This window comes from Plectropomus leopardus, chromosome 13, assembly GCF_026936395.1.
Source record: "Plectropomus leopardus strain MGB_pleo_1.0 chromosome 13, ASM2693639v1, whole genome shotgun sequence".
Classification (NCBI taxonomy): Eukaryota; Metazoa; Chordata; class Actinopteri; order Perciformes; family Serranidae; genus Plectropomus; species Plectropomus leopardus.
In genome coordinates, this window is record NC_142188.1 from 32633777 (window position 1) to 32652959 (window position 19183).

The 19183-nt window shown below is 38.1% G+C and overlaps 1 protein-coding gene across 1 annotated transcript in view; it reads right to left on the reverse strand.

Annotated features, from left to right (window-relative positions):
* Nucleotides 1-5406: 5406 nt before the first annotated feature.
* ncapd3 (non-SMC condensin II complex, subunit D3) overlaps nucleotides 5407-19183 on the reverse strand; it is a 40911-nt gene continuing 27134 nt past the window's right edge. The window contains exons 22-35 of the mRNA XM_088086649.1: nucleotides 18959-19054; nucleotides 16767-17005; nucleotides 14135-14214; nucleotides 13265-13402; nucleotides 12957-13090; nucleotides 12524-12732; nucleotides 11967-12077; nucleotides 11367-11534; nucleotides 9904-10016; nucleotides 9364-9428; nucleotides 9071-9118; nucleotides 8826-8888; nucleotides 8411-8459; nucleotides 5407-5645 (exon numbers count right to left, since the gene is read on the reverse strand). Of these exons, the coding sequence (XP_087942775.1) occupies nucleotides 5576-5645; nucleotides 8411-8459; nucleotides 8826-8888; nucleotides 9071-9118; nucleotides 9364-9428; nucleotides 9904-10016; nucleotides 11367-11534; nucleotides 11967-12077; nucleotides 12524-12732; nucleotides 12957-13090; nucleotides 13265-13402; nucleotides 14135-14214; nucleotides 16767-17005; nucleotides 18959-19054 (1583 nt within the window). The 3' untranslated portion in view covers nucleotides 5407-5575. The remainder of the gene's footprint in view (nucleotides 5646-8410; nucleotides 8460-8825; nucleotides 8889-9070; nucleotides 9119-9363; nucleotides 9429-9903; nucleotides 10017-11366; nucleotides 11535-11966; nucleotides 12078-12523; nucleotides 12733-12956; nucleotides 13091-13264; nucleotides 13403-14134; nucleotides 14215-16766; nucleotides 17006-18958; nucleotides 19055-19183) is intronic.

Sequence of the window (19183 nt, forward strand, 5' to 3'; positions counted from 1 at the left end):
AAATACTATTTCATCCCCTATGAAACTATGAAATGGTTGCAGCCAACATTAAGTGTATTAATATGTTGGAAAAGTACTTGGTAACAAGGCATTATCTGTCGTTTTAAAACGCATTTGACATGCTAAGACATCACATTTTGACCCGTTAAAAGTAACAATTTGACTTATTATGAAACATCAGTTTCACTGGGATTTCTACATACCTTGGTATACCCTAATTAGGGCTGGGCAATATGGCCTACAAATAAAAATATCAGATTTTTTCACACCAAATCTATTTAACAATTGTAATCTTTTTTTTCCTTCTTTTGAACAAACTGCATATGACAAAGAAATTATTCAAAACAAGTTTTGCTTTTGATTTTTATATAGTAGAATGAATTTCCCTTTTGGGGTAAAGTGCAAACTTGTCTTTAACACTGAAGGCTGCAGTAATTTCACAAAACATATTTACATGAATTCATTTGTATCATATATTTAGCAATATGCAGCGTGGCTGTATCAGTAACAGCTTACAGTGTTTCTACATCACCTGCACTCGTCTATATTAGTTATGTTGAGGGAGAACAGCATAACTTCCTCTACATCTGCCAACAGCCCACCATCACTCCATCTTAGAGAATGGGTGAAATCAAAGCATGCAGTTGGGCTGAAGCACCAAGCCCCCAAATCACTAAATCCGCCCCTGGTAACAAGAGCAGCAGAGAGCAGCTGGATGAGGTCTGTCACTGCGCTGCTCTCAGTCTGCTCTGATGGATCTATCGATCAGCTGTGTGATCAGCCAGGTGCTATACTTGTTTTTATTAGGCCCACTTTTTGTCACTCTTTAAAAACAGTAAAATTAATCACTTGGGCTCAGTTCAGACAGGAATGTGTGGCACAATCTGCGCTCTAGTATCCAAATGTGCACACACACCTTTTGCACAGTCTGTATTCAGGCACCTTTCATGAAAACAAAACAATATTTTTGTGCATTTTCAGCATTTAGTCTCTAACCAGCTGCTGTTGGATGTTCCGTCAAATTTTCCTCTTTCGTGTATTGGGGCGGACATTACCCCCGGTTCTCCATGGAGATTACACGTGTGGTCGGGGGCTCTAAATCGGGAGAAATACAGGAGAAATGGGAAGCCGGGGGGACACCAGGAGATGGCAGGGAAAAAAACGGGGGTGTTGGCATGTTGGCTTCTACCTCCTAAGGGGAAAGATACAGTGTACTTTGGTGTCCTACGCAAACCTCACTAAGGTTTAGGCCTGGCGGGGGGTCTCGAGATTTTCATTTTTAAAAATGGCCCTGAACCACAAATTCGAATTAATTGATAAAATCGATTTATCACCCACCCCTAACCCTAATAAAAGATTTTGGTGGTCATAATTCAAAGGTCAAGGTCACCATGACCTTGCATCTGTCTTGTTCTTTTGAATGCAGTATCTCAAGAATTGGGGAAATGATCTTAATAAATTAAAGTTGGCCACTTCAATAATCTTACACACACAAAGTAGAATGGAAAAACATTTCAAAACAGAGTCCAGGAAGCAGGATGGTGAATAATTCATATTACTTTCCTTTTTGTCCATGTGGGAAGGCCCCACACACGACTGGCATGCGGATGACATATCTTACATTCCAGAAGAAGTGGGAGTAAGTCACGCATGTCTCAAGTCTTAACTTTCAGTTCTTAAGCAGGTCCAAAGTTACTGTGGTAAAAGTCCCTGTAAGTCAAGCAAGACAAGACAAGTCACTGGTGAGGTCAAACACGTCAAATCAATCTCACAAACTCATAAAGATATAATAACGTACAGTCAGTACATTCTGTAACACTTTATAATACAGCCCCCAACTTACTGTGCTATTACCCAATACTTACTGGGTAAGTTCTCTTAACAGAAGAATCGCCGTATGAACCAGTTCAAATGAAGTACTTCCCTGTTCCTTCTGTTGCTTAAATGTGGGTACAGCAAAAAAATGGAGTAACCATAGAGAACTGTAGAGACTGACCTATACTGTTAGTATTGACATTTTGGGTATCTACTGAGTATTTTAGAGAAAAAAGAAATAAAATGAACTATTTTGTAAGACCTGGGTATCTACTGAGTGTTTTAGAGGAAAGGATAAACTACTTTTACTTAAGTATTTTGTAAGCACTGAGTACTTACAGGCAGTGGTGAAATGCAGCAAAGGTCAGTTTTTGCACGTCTGTCAACTTTGTCACTTTTTTAACTACATTTCCTAAATAAAATGCATACTTTTACTCCAATACATTAGAATAAAAGATTTTACTCCAGTATTTAGGTATGTCTATATCCTGAGCATTTTATTTTATAGCACTGCCAACTACAAAATTAAATCAGAAGGTCTGGGGATTGAAGGAATTTTGAAGAAAAAAAGGAGAAAATGCATTTGGATGAAGTGGTGTAGGGGCAGAAGTGGGTAGTATGGATTCGTGTGAGGTGAATAATGAAGTATTTTCTAGTAACATAACACACTGGATCCAAGCCTGAGCAATGTTGGCTAGGCAGGTTTCCAATATAGATTTGCGCAAAACTTAAGCTATACTTTTGAAATGTCGATAAAACACAATTGCGAGATGACCACGTTTCCACTGAGTGATGTTCTGCAGCTTCACTCAGGAAAACATTGCAAGAAGCATGGTGATGGATGTTAAAAACATTTGCAGCTTTATTTCTATTGCAGCCACCACACTAGCCGTCATTATTTCCAGTCCAAGGCCACGTAGGTGTGTTATGGAGCCATAATGGAAAGGCGAGTCCCTTATACGCTGGAGCGGCCACATATGAGGGATTTCTGTGAGATGATAGTCCACGATTTCACAGAGGAACTGTGAATTCAAAACTTCTAGATGATCTGCTCAACTTTTGAATAGTTATGTGATGCAATAACAGCTCTTGTAGCTCCTGCTGCATCATGAGGGAGCCAGATCCTACTGACAAGCTCATAGCTATAGCATCATGTGGCCCAGAAAAGATAAAGAAGGGTTTTCACTCGTTTTGTGAAATACAGCTTTTTCAAATCACCTGAAGTACCACCTCAGGCCAGCGTAAAAACTTTTTTGCAATACATTTTGAACTTGTGTTTCAATTTGGCATATTTTATATTTGCCGTTTTAATTTGCATAATTTGAGGGTTAATGGGAATGCCTGCTTACAGATTTTTGTGTCAACTGGCCGCAACCTGTGCTGGCCGGTGCAGACTAGGATGGAGTCGTCATGATTGTGAATCCTATAGAAAATCGCTGTTTGGGCTCCTTATATTACACGGTTACGGGCGGCGTTTCAAGTGACACCACCCGTTCATGTTGCATGTGGATGCCCCTGGTGCTGGCCCTCTGTTCACCCGTGTATAATAACAACGCCAATAGTTCTGCCCTATGCTTTCTCACCTGATGCTGTCCAGCCACGTTCTGGTTGGACACGGAAGATGGCTTTTGGCATCATACTTCACACGCTGAAAGCACTGACAGAGCTGCGCTATTTGCGGAATTTAGCGTGAGAACAGGCTGGAACTTGATACCAATGACATACAGCTAAACATTTCCTGGCGAAAGTTGCATTTGACTCTACATTACATGCATCAACGGCACATCGTGTCACGACAACTCCAATTTGCTGCTTAACTACACTCACAGACACACAGACACACAGACACACACAAACACACACACACACACACACACACACACACACACACACACACACACACACACACACACACACACACACACACACACACACACACACACACACACACACACACACACACAGAAAGCATTCCAACATTTCAACACTCTAGGAAGTCAGATGCTATATACTTTCTAATAGTTTTGGTTCTGTCCGTGTGGGGAGGCCCCATGTTCTCTGGCATGCGGATGACACTTCTTATACATTCCAGCTGAGGTGGGTGGAAGTCACACATATGCAAATTACAAATCAAGTCCTTCTCAGGTGGAATGTAACTAAAAGGAGTGGAAGCAGAAAGCAGCATGAGGAGAAAGACTTGTGCTTAAATACTGTACTTTTTACTCTGACGGTAAACTTATTGTCAACCTTTCTGATAATGATTTAAGTGATTTTTCATGAAGAAAAGGATTACAGGGTTTTATGCTGCTTTTGTTTTTAATTATTTTGAAAGGGTTCTATTTTTGTATTTCAAATAATGCTGAGGCTGTTGGTTGGAAAAAACAAACATTGTGAGGTTGTCAGTTTGGGCTCTGAATAAATGAAACGCCATTTTTAAGCAATGAATTAATGAAGAAAATAATCAGCAGATTAACTCTCTTTGAAACCTGAGAAAATTGGCTTGATTCCTTTCAAGAACAAGGAAAGAAGGCAATGAGCAACCTAACAAGGGCCCAAAAAGGAGCAAGACATTAGTGAAAAGTCCCAAGCAAATTCCCTGACAATGAGAGGAAAGACCAAAAGAAACTAAGGCAGGAAGAAAAAAAAGAAAGACTGACAGAAAGAAAGACAGAGACAGAAAAAGAGAAAGACAAGTAAAAAATGATATAAACCCCTTGTAGGTAATTTTAAGGTCTTTTTTTTTTCATTTCTACAATTTTTTCTGCAGTTTGTAGTACATTTTTTGCCAAGCTGCTCAATTTGTTTGTTTTTCTGTATTCTTTTGAAAGAAATTGCTCCAATTTTCACAGGTGTCAGAGGTTTAAATGCATGTAAAAGGCGTCTGGATGCAGCACAACAAAACTGATGTCAATCCAAGTGTTAAAGAGTTAATCTATTTTGGAAATAATCATTAATTCATAGTTGAAAAGGAGCTTCACCTCAACCAACCATAACAATGAAATCTTGCTGTCACAGTAAAGAAACACAGTAGCTACTATGCAGGATTTTCCTAAAGACTAGTGTTTAGACTGATCCAGTAGTAATCCCTCTGTCACCATCATGAACCCCTCTCAGTGTGTGGTGGTGATTTATCTACACAGACTGTGTTCTCTGCCTGGATTTTATTATTTTCTGAGGACATTCATAGGCTTTAATTTATATTGTAAATAATAATAATAATAATAATAATAATAATAATAATAATAATAATAATAATAATAATAATAATAATAATAATAATAATAATTTAATTACCATTCTAAAGCTTTAAAGTGAGAACGTTGCTCTGGCCGGTGCTTGCCAGGTCGCACACTTTCTCATTTTACAGTTAAGCAGTAAAAGTCATGTTTTTCTAAAAAAAAATTTTTTGGCTTTTGCCTTTATTTATATAGGACAGCAAGCGTGAAAGGGGGAGAGAGAGGAGAAGACATGCAGCAAAGCAAACAGCCTCGGTACATGGGGCGCCCACTCTACCAAGTGAGTTACTTGGCACCCCGTATAAGTCATGTTTTGACACCATAGTATATGGTCACCCATTTTCTGAAGAAATATTGAAGTTATGGTTACCTTTATTACCAAAAAAAAAAAGAAAGAAATAAAGACAAACAGTGATACAACATATCAACAATAAAATTGAGAGAAATGAAGATGGAAGAAGTAATAAGAGTACAGTTAAAGTGAAGACAAAACCAGAAAAAAGAGACATGACATTGTGTGACAACTAAACTTTGGATGATTTTTTCTTCTGGCGGAGAGGAGACTGCACGTTCCACTGCCTCAGTCCAGGAGTTCTGAAACGTACAACAGAACTGAGCATCAAACCACGACATCTTCTAAACACATGGAATATATAATCACAAAATATTAATGTAATGTGATATTGGACAAGCTTCCATTGGTGGAGGCAGAAATCCTGGACAAATACAGCCCAAACTGTCTGCATGTAGAGACACCACGGGGCAGAAGAGGAAAATACATATTTGTCATTGAACTAGCCCTTTAACAACTAAATCTGGGTGTATTTAAAACATTTTTTTAATTGTCAAGTCAAGTCAAGTCAGTTTTATTTATATAGCCCATTATCACAAAACATGGTTTGCCTCAGAGGGCTTTACAGTGTACGACATCCCTCTGCCCTTACACCCTCACATCACCCAATTGTCAACAAACCCCATGAAAACCTATAATGTGTTTATCTCCAGATACAATCCCCACCATCTGCAACGCTTGGCTCCAAAGTAGGTTTCTACTTAAGATGTAAATCTTATTAGATTTAAAAAAAAAAAAAACTTCAGAAATACAGTTTCATTTTCGAAAAGACTGTAATTTCTTTAAACAGCTGGTCACTGTAGTTAACTAACTTAATTAAAACAGGAGGAAACAGTAAATTTGTTGGAGACCTTTTTTTTAACCCTTAGGGCCCATTTTAATATGACACACACTCGTGTCACTTTGCGCTTTTCAAATCGAGCTTAAAAAAATACTATACATTATGATTTTATACTTTCATTCAGTTTTTAGCCAACATCAGTCCTAATCCTAAGCCGTAAATATCAAATATTTTAATAAATATAAAAAATATTTTAATTTTCAGAATTTTAACCCTTTAAATGACAGGTTTTTGTCATGGTGCCACTTTGATTATAGATTGAAAAAGTAGATCTTTTTTATTATCACAGCCTAGGATATGTCAGTGGTTAGCAGTAACCTTGATTTTTATACATTATTATCTTGTGCAAATACTCACACTCATACCGCTCTGCACACAAAATGTGCCTTTCAAAATCAGGCTATATAGAAAGTGTACATTAATATGATGCTCTACTTTCACTGAGTTTATTTTTTCAACCAACATCAGTCACCAACACATTTGGTGTTCTAGCGAGTATTTGGGGTAGCAGGACGGTGTATGTTGGATTGAGCCAGACAAACTACAGAACTCACGGTTTGGTTCATATCTGGTTTAGGAGTCAGTTTGGTGTGAGTTGCAGCAGAGGGAAAATACCAAATGTTTAATAATACGTCTTTTCATTTAAACAGGCCGTGGTACAAGCTGAATACTAGGTTAACCAGTGACACCTGGAAACAGGCCAGATGACAACCAACAATGGCTTAGTCGGCACATTCCCAATAAATAGGAGATGACTGCAGTGTATGGCTGTAGTGTATGCTGTAGTGTATGGCTGTATGGCTATAGAACGCAACTGTGGTGTCTGATGGCATTTCTCAAAATTGAATGCTGCCATTCACATTATGCATACTAAATGAAGTAGAAAAAGGAGGTATGAAATGAAATACAATCAGCAAACTTTAGGGTGGTACCTGTATCATAATTAAGCAAGTAAAATCAGATTTACCTCTTCAATACAAATACTCAATTAATTTTATTTTCCATACAAAGTTTTAAAGTTTGAATTGGGCTCAGCAGGACATTCAGTAATATTGCAGCATTCATGTAATATAAAAAACAGGCTAATGTATTGTTGTAACAACATTTTTTTGCTGACACGATATCAACAAAGGTCAGAGAGTGTATCATATTAACTTTCTGTGAGCTGTAAATTCACCACTTCTTCACCTTATGGTGTGGTCTCTCTCTACCTCTGTGCTGCAGCCTGCATGCCTGCAGCTGAAGAGTAGCATGAAAGTCAAAGGCGCTCACTCCACAGCAAAATCTGGGGACCATAAAGTCCCCAGAAGTACACTACATAGGAAAAAAAATAACTGCTTGACTTGAAGCAGTCTCAGTTAACCGAGGATCTCAGCGACTAATTATTCGAGCTTCTGACTTTAAAGGGACAGCCATCGCAAATTTCCTTTTTTTGTGTGTGTTTTGTTGTGTTTTTTTTTTTTAAATCTTGCGTGAATGTGTCACTTTTTTTAATCAGTCTGTGCACCCATTGGAACATTTCTGCAGGTCTGTGACTGCAGTGCAGGCAAAACTCATCATGGGTTATCTTTGACCATTGGAAGTTTGAGTGGCGGCGTGCATGATTGATCACTTGATCCAGTCAAACTGATCACATCGAAACATGTGGAGGAGAAGCGGAGCACAGAGTGAATGAAAGCAAACTTTTAGACCCAGCACAATGAACGGTTTCCTTGTCATTGCACCTGCTGTTTTGCTACTCCGTCCGTGAGAACAGTTCGCTCAGCACTCCGTGAGTGTGGTGCAATGATTTTATATAGTTTATTTTATATATTTCAAAAGTGCTATAAAATCTATTTGTAACTGAATAAGTTTTAATTGTGGCAGCCTGCAACAAATAAATCAATGTACGGGAAACCCTGAAACCATCAGTGGAGGACCGATGCAAAGCAGTGCAAACAGATGGCTGTTGGATCAGTGTCAGGACTGCAAGGCAATATGTCGGCAGTCGACCACTCACTTGGTTTAATTTTTCATTCACAGATACTGGTTTAGATGAATAAAAAAGGTATCTTTTACCATTTAATTAAATAATATTATTATTGCTGTTAAATCCTTCCAACTCCATGAGAAAGTGCCAGCAGAACTACAACTGTGACTACAAACAGACGCAGGGACAGAACTTACTGCTGCTCATTTGACCGCACATGAAGAACACTGCCCTCCCCGCCAAGACCTGTGAGAACACAGAAGACACATTCATCTAACCTAAACCATCTAAAAGCAAATGCAGACTTAAACCTATGTACATCAGTGTAATGGATTTATTTTTTGGAGGATGTGAGGATTTCTTTCTTTGATAGACTTTTATTGAATTGATCAAGTTTGCACAAACTGTTTGCAACTATACACATAGAGATTTATAAATATACAAATGCAGCATGAAAATAATTAGTGCTTTTAAATAACTTGTACTAACACCACTCTTCACTAGGTTTTTAAAAGTAAAAAAAAGGTTGACCTAACAAGAAAGGAGCTTCTCACTCATTGACTGCTGCCTGAAATCCTAACTAGTGAAATTAAGAGAATCGGAGTAACTCACTTGTTCCTCGGTCACTGAAGATTGCGCTGAGTCCTTCATCGAAAGTGAAATTGATGTTGTCACCTGGATTACAGGGAGGAGGACAGGTGGACAGTTAGGATTTAGAGTGTAGAGGTCAAATTAAAGTTCTTCTCTTTAGTAACTATTGAAGAAATAGCTTCTGCTGGACGTGGATGACAGCTTGCACCAAATATCAGGTGTGTGTGATGTGTTGTAGAGGTTCAGTTGGCATTGTGTGCTCCTACCTTTAGGTGTGCTGATGGCTCTGTCATTCACAGCTCCTTTAGGTATCACTGGAAAGTGAAAGACAACAAATAGTCAAATACAAGGATGCTGTCAAATATACCGATGTTGGAGAGATGTTGGCTGCTGTGTTCAAATGGATTTTATATGAAGAAGTCATGTATACGAAGTGGTGTGGTGATAATGTAGATCGTCACGCTGTTGTACTGTGAACATAACATCAGTGACATTTCCCCGACTGCTGCACTCTGTGGAAGTTCAGCTGAGATTCTGTAAACATGTATTCATGTTGTACCTGTTCCTTCCAGCGCGATCGATTTAGACTTGACATGTTCGTCCTGCCTGGATCTGTTCACACGCCTGATAAAACACACACAGACATTGTCTTTTGTCTCACTGATGTCATGTGCATGCATACAGTATTGAAATAAAGAGAAACAAAGGACATTATATACAGTGCGAAAAAAAGTAAAGCACTGAGTAACCTGATGACCTTGTGGAGATGCCTTCCATACAACTGCCATGTTCCTGAGAGAACTGTATTTCCAATACCGGCACTAATTGTCACACCACCTCTCTCTTTACCTGTGTATTCTACCTGTGTCTGCACTGTGAGTTATCCAATAAATGCAAAAACAAAATCTAAAAGGGAAACATAAATTAAATGCTTAATGCTAAAATTTAATGCTTCAGTCTGCAAAATGTACTGATTATTAAACAAAATAGATCACCTAACTCAGTGAGCAAAAGGGATAATCAACAGTCATCTATTAAAGAAAAACAGCAGGCCACAGAGAGTCCTCGGTGTTACTCAGCTGATGTGATGGAAACTTACCTGTCGGTGTATGCCAGTCTGGCTGACAGCTGGGTGGGACGTGGTGGCTGCGGTGTGGTAAAGATAAACGGAAGGAGGGGCCTGGACCTGACGGGAGAGCCCTGGACTGAATGCTGAGGAGAGAGAATTACCTTGAAATCTTTCATTGCAGTCACTTTAAATAATCAATCATTCTTAAACATAAAAAAATGCTTTTACCTTGGTAATTTTTGACATCAGACAATATTAAATATTGCTTACTTACTTACTTAAAACTTAATATTTTTGTATATGAGCTATCCAATTTATTCTGTAATGTTATTAAATGCTGGCTATATGATTCCTTCACACACACAAACACACACACACACACACACACACACACACAACACTTTCCTCTCACTGTAATCACAACAAGCTTAAATTCTAATGTGCACACTGTAAGAGGAGGAACACTGCAAAATACACAGAATAAAAAAAAAATAATTACCCCTTTGACAATTGAAATTGTCTTGATTTCTTTCAAAAACATGGGAAGAAGTCAAGGAGCAATGACAGAAGAAATGATCCAGAAATGTGCAAGAAATTAGTAAAAAGTACAAGAAAATTACCTGAAAAATAGTAAAAAAAAAAAAAAAAATAAATAAATAAATAAAAAGAGAAGAAAAAATTGCTTAAAATGTATAATAATTTTGTAACTAATTTACTATTTAACTCATTTTGTTATTTTACACGAGGAATCATGATAATTATACATGCAGTTTTCCTGAGCTTTTTACTTTTTTTGAATTTCTTTTTTTGCTTTTTAAAAATCATTTTCTAAATCTACTGACAGCATACAATTCACGGAACACTTCTCACCAAGTTGCTCATTGTCATTTTTTAATGAAATTGCACCAATTTGCTCTAAGTTTAAAGTAAAACCAAAGTGAGAAACTTGCTTCTAAAGACCCAATCAGTCTTTTTTTCCATCATTTCAAACAGAGAAACAGAGGCAACACAGGCAAGAGTTGAAAAAAAGTTGTGATTTAACAAGTCATTGCTGTTTCCAGCAGCTTTTTAGGTTCCAAACTTTGCTGTTTTGTAGTGACCTGTTGCTGTTTTTTCCCCAGCAGAGATAGTGCCAATAAAAATGGATGTTTTTTACAGAGACATTGCTATTTTGCAGGGATTTTGTGCCTAAAACTGGGTATTTTAAGGCAAAAAATAATCTTTATAACCATAACCAAGATGTTTTTGTATCGGTCGTTTGCAGAAATGAAAAATGCTTGCCCATTCTCAAAGTGGTTTCCGTTTGATAAATTTTAATCATTGTGGAACTGGACATTTGCGAGGGCCTCATTTCCACTCCTACAGCTAGAAATGTCCCTAGACATCATTTTATAGTTTATATCAAGATGAGAGGAAAATAAATTGTATCTCATACATCCCCACTTCAAAGACAATAAGAACTATCCCTTTAATTCCCTGTGGCGAGTTCTGACCTGTGCTGTGGGAGCCCTGGCGTCTCCTGTCAGGTTGCAGTTGTCCATCTGTTGCTCCATCTCTCTCTCCTTCTCAGCCATCTTCAGAGCAAAGTCCACCTCTGCTGCCAGCTGCTCGTCTCCGGAGAAAAACTCCTTCACCTCATTGCGGTAGTCCTGCATCGTCACCTGAGGAGAACAGCGGCATCACTAGTGTCACACAGGAGGATGCAGCCTCCAAAGGGCTTCTTATTTCAAGAGCATGCATAGCTTTTCCACAGCTTTATTCTTTTTCCTTTTTTTATTTAGTAACTCCACTCCAACCACAGCAGGGTCAGACCTGTCTTGTTTCTAAACTGCATACTACACTTACAGAAGTTGTTACCAAACACCACAACACCAACATTGTCAGGCTCCAAGTTCAGAGACATGCCTTTAAGTCCAGAGGAGACCTCCACCATCTCCTCTGCCTCACTTCTAATGCAATTCAATACAGTAATCCTGCAAAAATGACTGCTTGTGTAAAACTTTAGATGTCGTAGCTTTTTGTCTCCTGATGCATGTGTTCATTCTGCACACCAGCTGCACAGAGCATGAATGTGCATGTGTGTATGTTTTCACCTGAAGATAAGCCATGAGGTCTCTAAGGACAGGGGAGCGTTTCTGCTCCAGCAGGCTCTTCAGGCTGATGATAAGAGGGACCGAGTTCTCTATGAAGGCCTTCTTCTGGACCTGTGGATCAAAGCAGGAAAAGTTCCTGAAAGTTCTTACAGTGATTAGCAGCTGGTACTTTTTAGAAAGAAACTTGTACTATCAAACTCAAAAATAGGGGTCATGGAACATGACAGTTATTGCACAAGTCCATCATTGCACCACGTGTGTTACTGCGCTGGGTCGTTACGTTTCATTACCACACTTCATCACTTGATTATATGTAATACATAAATCTGAATAATGTTAACATCCAAGTCCCTTCTATGGTAACTGGGGCCACCGCCTAACATCGTCAATCTAACTCCCCATGCTGCTGTGATCACAATGTTATGCTGTTACTGTTGAATACTGTATCTACAGCTGTCACTGTCAGCAGGCAGCTGTCAGTTACCACCGCAGTAAAAGCAGCGCTGCTAGATGGCGGAACACACAAATTGGTCGCCGTATTCGTCTACAAGGCTCACTTGTGACACCACTTTCTTCTGTGCAGCCTGCAGGACGGCCTTTGCCATGGTAGCCATGTTCTCCTCCTCTTGCTCCTCCCCTGCAGCGCCTCCTGCTGGAGCAGATATGGCCTGCAGCTTCATCTCCTTCAGACTCAGAATGTTGAAGGTCTCTGACAAAATTTCCGCGCCATCTGCATCCAGAGGCAGCTCCTCATCTGCAAAGCATGCTGAAATAGGAAAGAAAAGATAAGTTACTTTTTTTTCTCAGGTTGATTCTGTTCTCAAACAGGTGGCGCTCGCTTACAGTTAAGAGTTCAAGAAGAAATGTGCTATGTTAACCCCAAGATGTAAGCTACTCATAAAAGCACTCAGAGGTGGAAAGAATTTTGTCATTCTATGCACAAGAACTTTCTAGCCTTGTTTTTTTAATATTTGAAAACAATGTCTTCACCTAAGACAGTCTGGTTTATCTTCATGGTGATGTTGAAGCGCTGGGCATCTGTGAAGTGCTCCAACAGGAAGCGGTAGATCCGAAAACGCTTCTCACGGTGCTGAGCTCCTTTCAGGGAAAACCGGACCTTTTCTCTGCATCAATCAAAAAAATGACAAAAAATATACGTTTACAAATATTCCTTTCATATTTTAGAACAAGATTCACACTGTACTGTTTCAGTTTATTTATCTAGCTGGAAACATTGTGTTTAAAGTGTCACACATAATAAAGCCAAATGTGACGTGGATGATAGAAGTGCTTCCTACCTCTCACTCTGAGGGAACTTGTTGTAGGACTTGTGTTTGCTGTAAGAGTTGAAGTGGAAGATGCACTCAATGAAGTGCTGGCTGAACATTTCGGGGTTCTTCTTCAGCAGCAGGTGGAGCAGGCAGTACTCACACAGACTGGGACAGGAAACAGGAGGTGTTTAGGTTTGATACTGTGGTGGATTCTTTTGGGTGTTCAGAGGTATTTAGATCTGAGCTCTCTGTGTGTTTGATTATCTGTTTATGTTCAGTGCGGGGGGAGATCACAGTATGCACACATATAGCAGGTAATACAGTAGAGCTGATTTGGAGAAAATACGTGCGCAATATGATCTTTGTCCTGGATATTACAAACACAGATTTAGGGACATAATTTCACTGTGTGCTTGATGTAGGTGCTAGACTCAAAAAAACATACACGTACGCATTGACTTTGATCATCATGTCATGGATAGAAGGAAGGCACTGTGAGGAAATTTTCCTGCAAGTTCATAAATTTGTGACACCAGTGTTACCAATTACACTGCCATTTTATATGGAAAACATTTTCAGCACTGACGCTTTACATCCAAAGAGCATCGTATTAACTTTTAGTAACTGTGTGGTGCATTTTTTACGCACTTTTCATTCTTAATTTTTTGATCATTTTGGCTGTGCATGTTTGCCCTATGCATGCAATGGCATGCATAGGGCAAACATTTTAGCAAGATATTATCATTATCAATATTATTATGTCATCAGATAAAGACACTCTGAACCCCTGCTGCGCTGGGCTGTCAGCCAAGCCAAAGTGAGTCGGGATAAGCCAGCTATGTGTTTGGAAAAGGCGTATGAGTCATCACCTTTCCACCTATGCACATTGTGATTTACCTGGCAATGGCGGGGACCTGGTCGACCAGCGCCACCATGAAGCGGAAGAAGAGAGAGCCCTTCCATTTTACAAATTCCTCCTAGAAAAAAGAAGAAAGATAATTAGAGAATGACATTAAAATCACACCCTGCTCAGAGATTCCCAGAGAGCAGCATGATTGCATGAAGGGGGATCCCAGTCAATTGGTGCAGAATATTCCAGTTGAACAAAAATAAGTTATTAAAATGTGGCAACCTTTGTGCTTTCCAGTCTGTCAATTTGGACAACCATAAAAATTGTGTTTATGTCATTATTTGAAACTTTGGTCACATTTAACCCTTTGAAACATCACTCTTCTTGATGCCTTTCATCAGTATTAAAATTTTGAACCTTTGACTTCTCAATTTCTTTCAATAACATGAAAAAAAGGCAATGAGCAACTTGGTAAGAAATGTTCCACAAATTGCAAGAAAATAATATTTGTTTTAGATTTTTTTTTCATATATAAAAAAAAAGCTAGCAGAAAATATTATTTTATTTTATCCCTGTTTGTTTTGGGGGTTTTTTTGTTATTTGATTTTTTTCTGTACTGGAATGTGTTCTCTTTTTCTCACTATCTTCTCTTATTTTGCACTGTTTTACATACTGCACATATGCGTGCATATATGGGTCGAGATATTTGTTGGAGTTGATTGTAATGTATCATTTGATTTTATTTGTTAAAAAAGACAATAAATAAAGTTTAAAAACAAAAAGCTAGGAGAAAATATCTAAACAGAAAAAATAGAGAAAACTATATTTATAGCCAATTATCATAATACATACTTAAATGTATGGTGCAGTATCATTATAACATCACCTCATATTGTTATAATTGTAGGTGATTTCTGTTTTTAGAAATAATATTTATGTTTTTTGTTTTTTTTTACTAATTTTCAGGGAATTTTCAGGTACTGTTTCTTTCCCCTAATTTCTACTTATTTTTGGGTAATTTCTGCTTTTGCTGTTTATTACCTTCTCCCCATGTTTTTGAAAGAAATCAAACCAATTTGCTCAGGTCTCAAAGGGTTAATATGAACATCTGACATCATTCCTTTCATATAAATAAATACACACACACACACACACACACACACACACACACACACACACACACACACACACACACACACACACACACAGAAAGCATTCCAACATTTCAACACTCCAGGAAGTCAGATGCAATATACTTTCTGTTATGCAAATTACAAATCAAGTCCTTCTCAGGTGGAATGTAACTAAAAGGACGGACACGGACACGGACACGGACACGGACACACACACACACAAACACACACACACACACACACACACACACACACACACACACACACACACACACACACACACACACACACACACACACACACACACACACACACACACACACACACACACACACACACACACACACACACACACACACACACACACACACACACACACACACACACACACACACACACACACACACACACACACACACACACACACACACACATCTCAACAAATTAGAATATTGTGAAAACATTCAATGCTTTCCATCAGTTATTCAAGAAAGTGAAGACTCATTACATGTAAACTTAAATGTTTAAAGCATTTTTCTGTTTTAATTTTGATGATTATGGCCTACAGCTATAAAAGTGTGACAAAGCATGTTTCAAAATATTAGTTAATATTTCATTTCAAGTTTGAGTAAATTACTTTTGAAACAATATAAATACTGTGTATCTCTAAGTCTAGTTCAGTATACGCAATCACAAAGTCGTGGGAAAGACTGCTGACTTGACACTTCTCGACACTCGTCGAGAAGACGATCATGGACACCGTTCACAAAAAGGGGTAAGCCACAGAGGGTCACTGCTGAAAAGGCTGGCTGTTCACAGAGTGCTGTATGGAAGCATATTAATGGAAAGATGACTGGAAGGGGAAAAAGGGAAAAGTGTGGTAGGAAAAGGTACAAGCAACAGAGATGACCGCAGGCTTGAGGTGATTGTCAAGAAAAGTTGATTCAAGAGCATCACAAGGAGTGGACTGAGGCTGGTGTCGTGCATTCGTAGCAAAGGAGCCCTGACCAAGTATTGAATATATGAATGAGCATACCTTTCAGAAGTTGGACATTTCATTTCATTATATCATTTTTTGAATGATCCAAGAACATATTCTAATATTTTAAACATGCTTTTTTCTAGCTAAAGGCCATAATCATCAAAATTAAAATAGAAAAAATCTTGAAACATTAGTCTAGGGTATATTAAATTTCCACATTCTTGAGTAACTGATGGAAAACACTGAACTTTTTCATGATATTCTAATTTGTTGAAATGCATCTGTATAGATAGATAGATAGATAGATAGATATGATAGGAAATTAGAAAAGCATAATAAATCTCCTTTAAACTATATTTAGTTTCAAAAACCCTTGCTGTTGAACATAACTCTTTAATTTACAATTATATGATTTTCAAACAGCTTTTGTTGCTTTTATAAAAACTGAAGAAAATCTTAAAACTTTCAGATATTGATCTCACCCCATTTCCTTTTCATCAAATGAATAATGAAATCCATGTTTCAGACGGTAGCCCAGAGTAGAATGTGTGGAAGAGTTCCCACCTGTAGCAGGTTGGTCAACATGATGAGAGTCTGCTCCCTGATGACAGCCTCGTCGTCTCGCAGACAAGCTGAGATGTTGGGGATGTAGTGATCCACGATGTTGGTGTATCGAACACACAGATCACACATGATCACAACCACATTGTTGCGCACGGCAACCTCCTTGCCAACCTCCAGCTCCCTGGCAAACACTGGCAGGTACTTCTGGACGAGTTCTTCATGCTGCAGACACAGTTTACCTGATCAGTGAAAAAGGAATTGTTACATGAATGATTATATAGCAGAAATGTACAAAGGTTAAAGCTATGAACATTGGGCCTCATGCAACAACATTCTCTGAAATGTCTCTATTTTCTCTTGACTTTCTGGTAAGACTGTGGTCAGCTTCAGATGCACCAAACACTGTGAACCACCCAAATCTGCTCTGACCAGCTGTGCTCAATGATGAATCCCACTTGATCATAAGTCACCTGTTGGCACAATAATGCCCCCTAAACATAATATAAGGGCAGGATTTGTGCTGCGTGCAAAGACTCTGGCACATGAATGAGGCTGGAGACACGACACCAAAGCAGGTTGGAAGAAGAAAAAGAACTTCAACAGGAGTGAAACTGACAAAGGCCTACCAGAAAATAAACTTAAATAAAATACATGTGATTTCTGAGAAATGTATTAAAGTATTAAAAGTAAAAGTATGCATGCAAAAAGGTTTAAATAAATTTAATAAATCAAAATAACTTTAAAAAAAGCAGCAATTCCTAACATATACAGCATCTTTTAGAAACTGGAAGCATGAAACGTTTTTTGTATGAAAAATTACTTACATGATGATTAAAACAGAGGCCAGTTAATTTTTAATTTATCAACTTTTTTCAGCTGCATTTGTACATTTTCATAGTTTTGGTTTGTGTGAAAAAATCTTAATTGTAGTTATAATCTTAATAGTAGTGGAGTAAGATGTATAATATTTACCTCTTAAGTGTAGAGGAGTAGAAGTGGAAAAGTGGCGTGAGATTAAAATACTCAAGTAATGTAAAAGTTCCTCAGATTTATACTTAAGTCCAGTACTCGAGTAAATGTACTTAGTTATATTCCATCCCTTTAGCCCTGAGATCATAATGCAGTCATTCCAATTACTCCAAAACATCATCTAAAATTGATGGAATGATATTCATGCATTTTTTTAAAACATTATAAAAACGTATTTTTCCTTGTCTTGGACAACAATTTGTGGACTGTGAAATCGAGATGTTTTGCTCTTATCTTGCTCAGAGTGCTCTCAGCCACTCATAAACTTTTCTCTTACTTAAGAGAAGAGCAAAAATAAGAAAACGATGAATCCCAAAAACCAGTGGGTACTAACAAAATAATACGAGCACAAATGAGCAAAAATAAGATAATTTGTTTGTATATCATTTTTTAAATAAGGCCCAATGTCTCTCAGTTTTATACACTTTTAAAAAAACACAGTTACAAAGTGCTTCACATATGAGATCACACATACACCTACATATGCATGTTACATAGACAAAAAATCAATGCACAAGACCCAAATAAACAAAGCTAAAGGCATTAAGCGTATTTACAAAAAGACTAACATTTAGTAAAATTTTAACGAGGCTACGGCTGTGACAGTATGGATTTTTTTTAATCAATGTGGTAAAAAAGCAATGAATTACCACCCTTTTGCACTCAGATGTACCTGATGGAGATCTGTTAGACTGAAACATTTTATTCATTCAGCAAATATGTCAGCAGTAAGCAGGACAGTGTGTTGGAGTTTTTCTCTTTGTTTATAGACACCACATAAGAGAAATAAAAAGACACACATAAAAGAAATCCCCCATCAGCCTGATGGACTGTCGCTGCGCGGGTGCTGAAGGGGAAAACAGTGGAAGTTTTGTTTCTTCAGATGCCACTGAACATATGGAAGAAAGTTAATAATGATAACTACACAATGATTGCTATGTTTGTTATTCATATCACATCATATGCACTCCTAGCAAAGCAAAAAAAAAAAAAAAAGTTATGGTAATGAGCTTAATCAGTTGGTATCACATAACCATAATATTGCAGTAATGCAGTAATGCGGTAATGGGGTTAATGTCACAGCCCTACATGCGGCTCTAATCTTTTTCTATGTGAAAGAAACATAAAGGAGGAAGATATAAATAGAGAGAGGGACAGTTTACCCAAAGCAATGACTCCGTGGGCTCTGACTCTGGTTGGCAGAGAGTTTGCTCTGAACTGGGACAGAGGAAGCGACGCAGGCAGCTCCTCCCCGCACTCTGTCAAGGACCAACATGAGCAACAAGTCAGACATGTTAGACATGTTCACTTCTCCATAGAGTTGCATTATTTACTGTGGCTACTCCTAAAAGAAGTATCAAAAATTCATTGTGGCACTGAGAAATCGA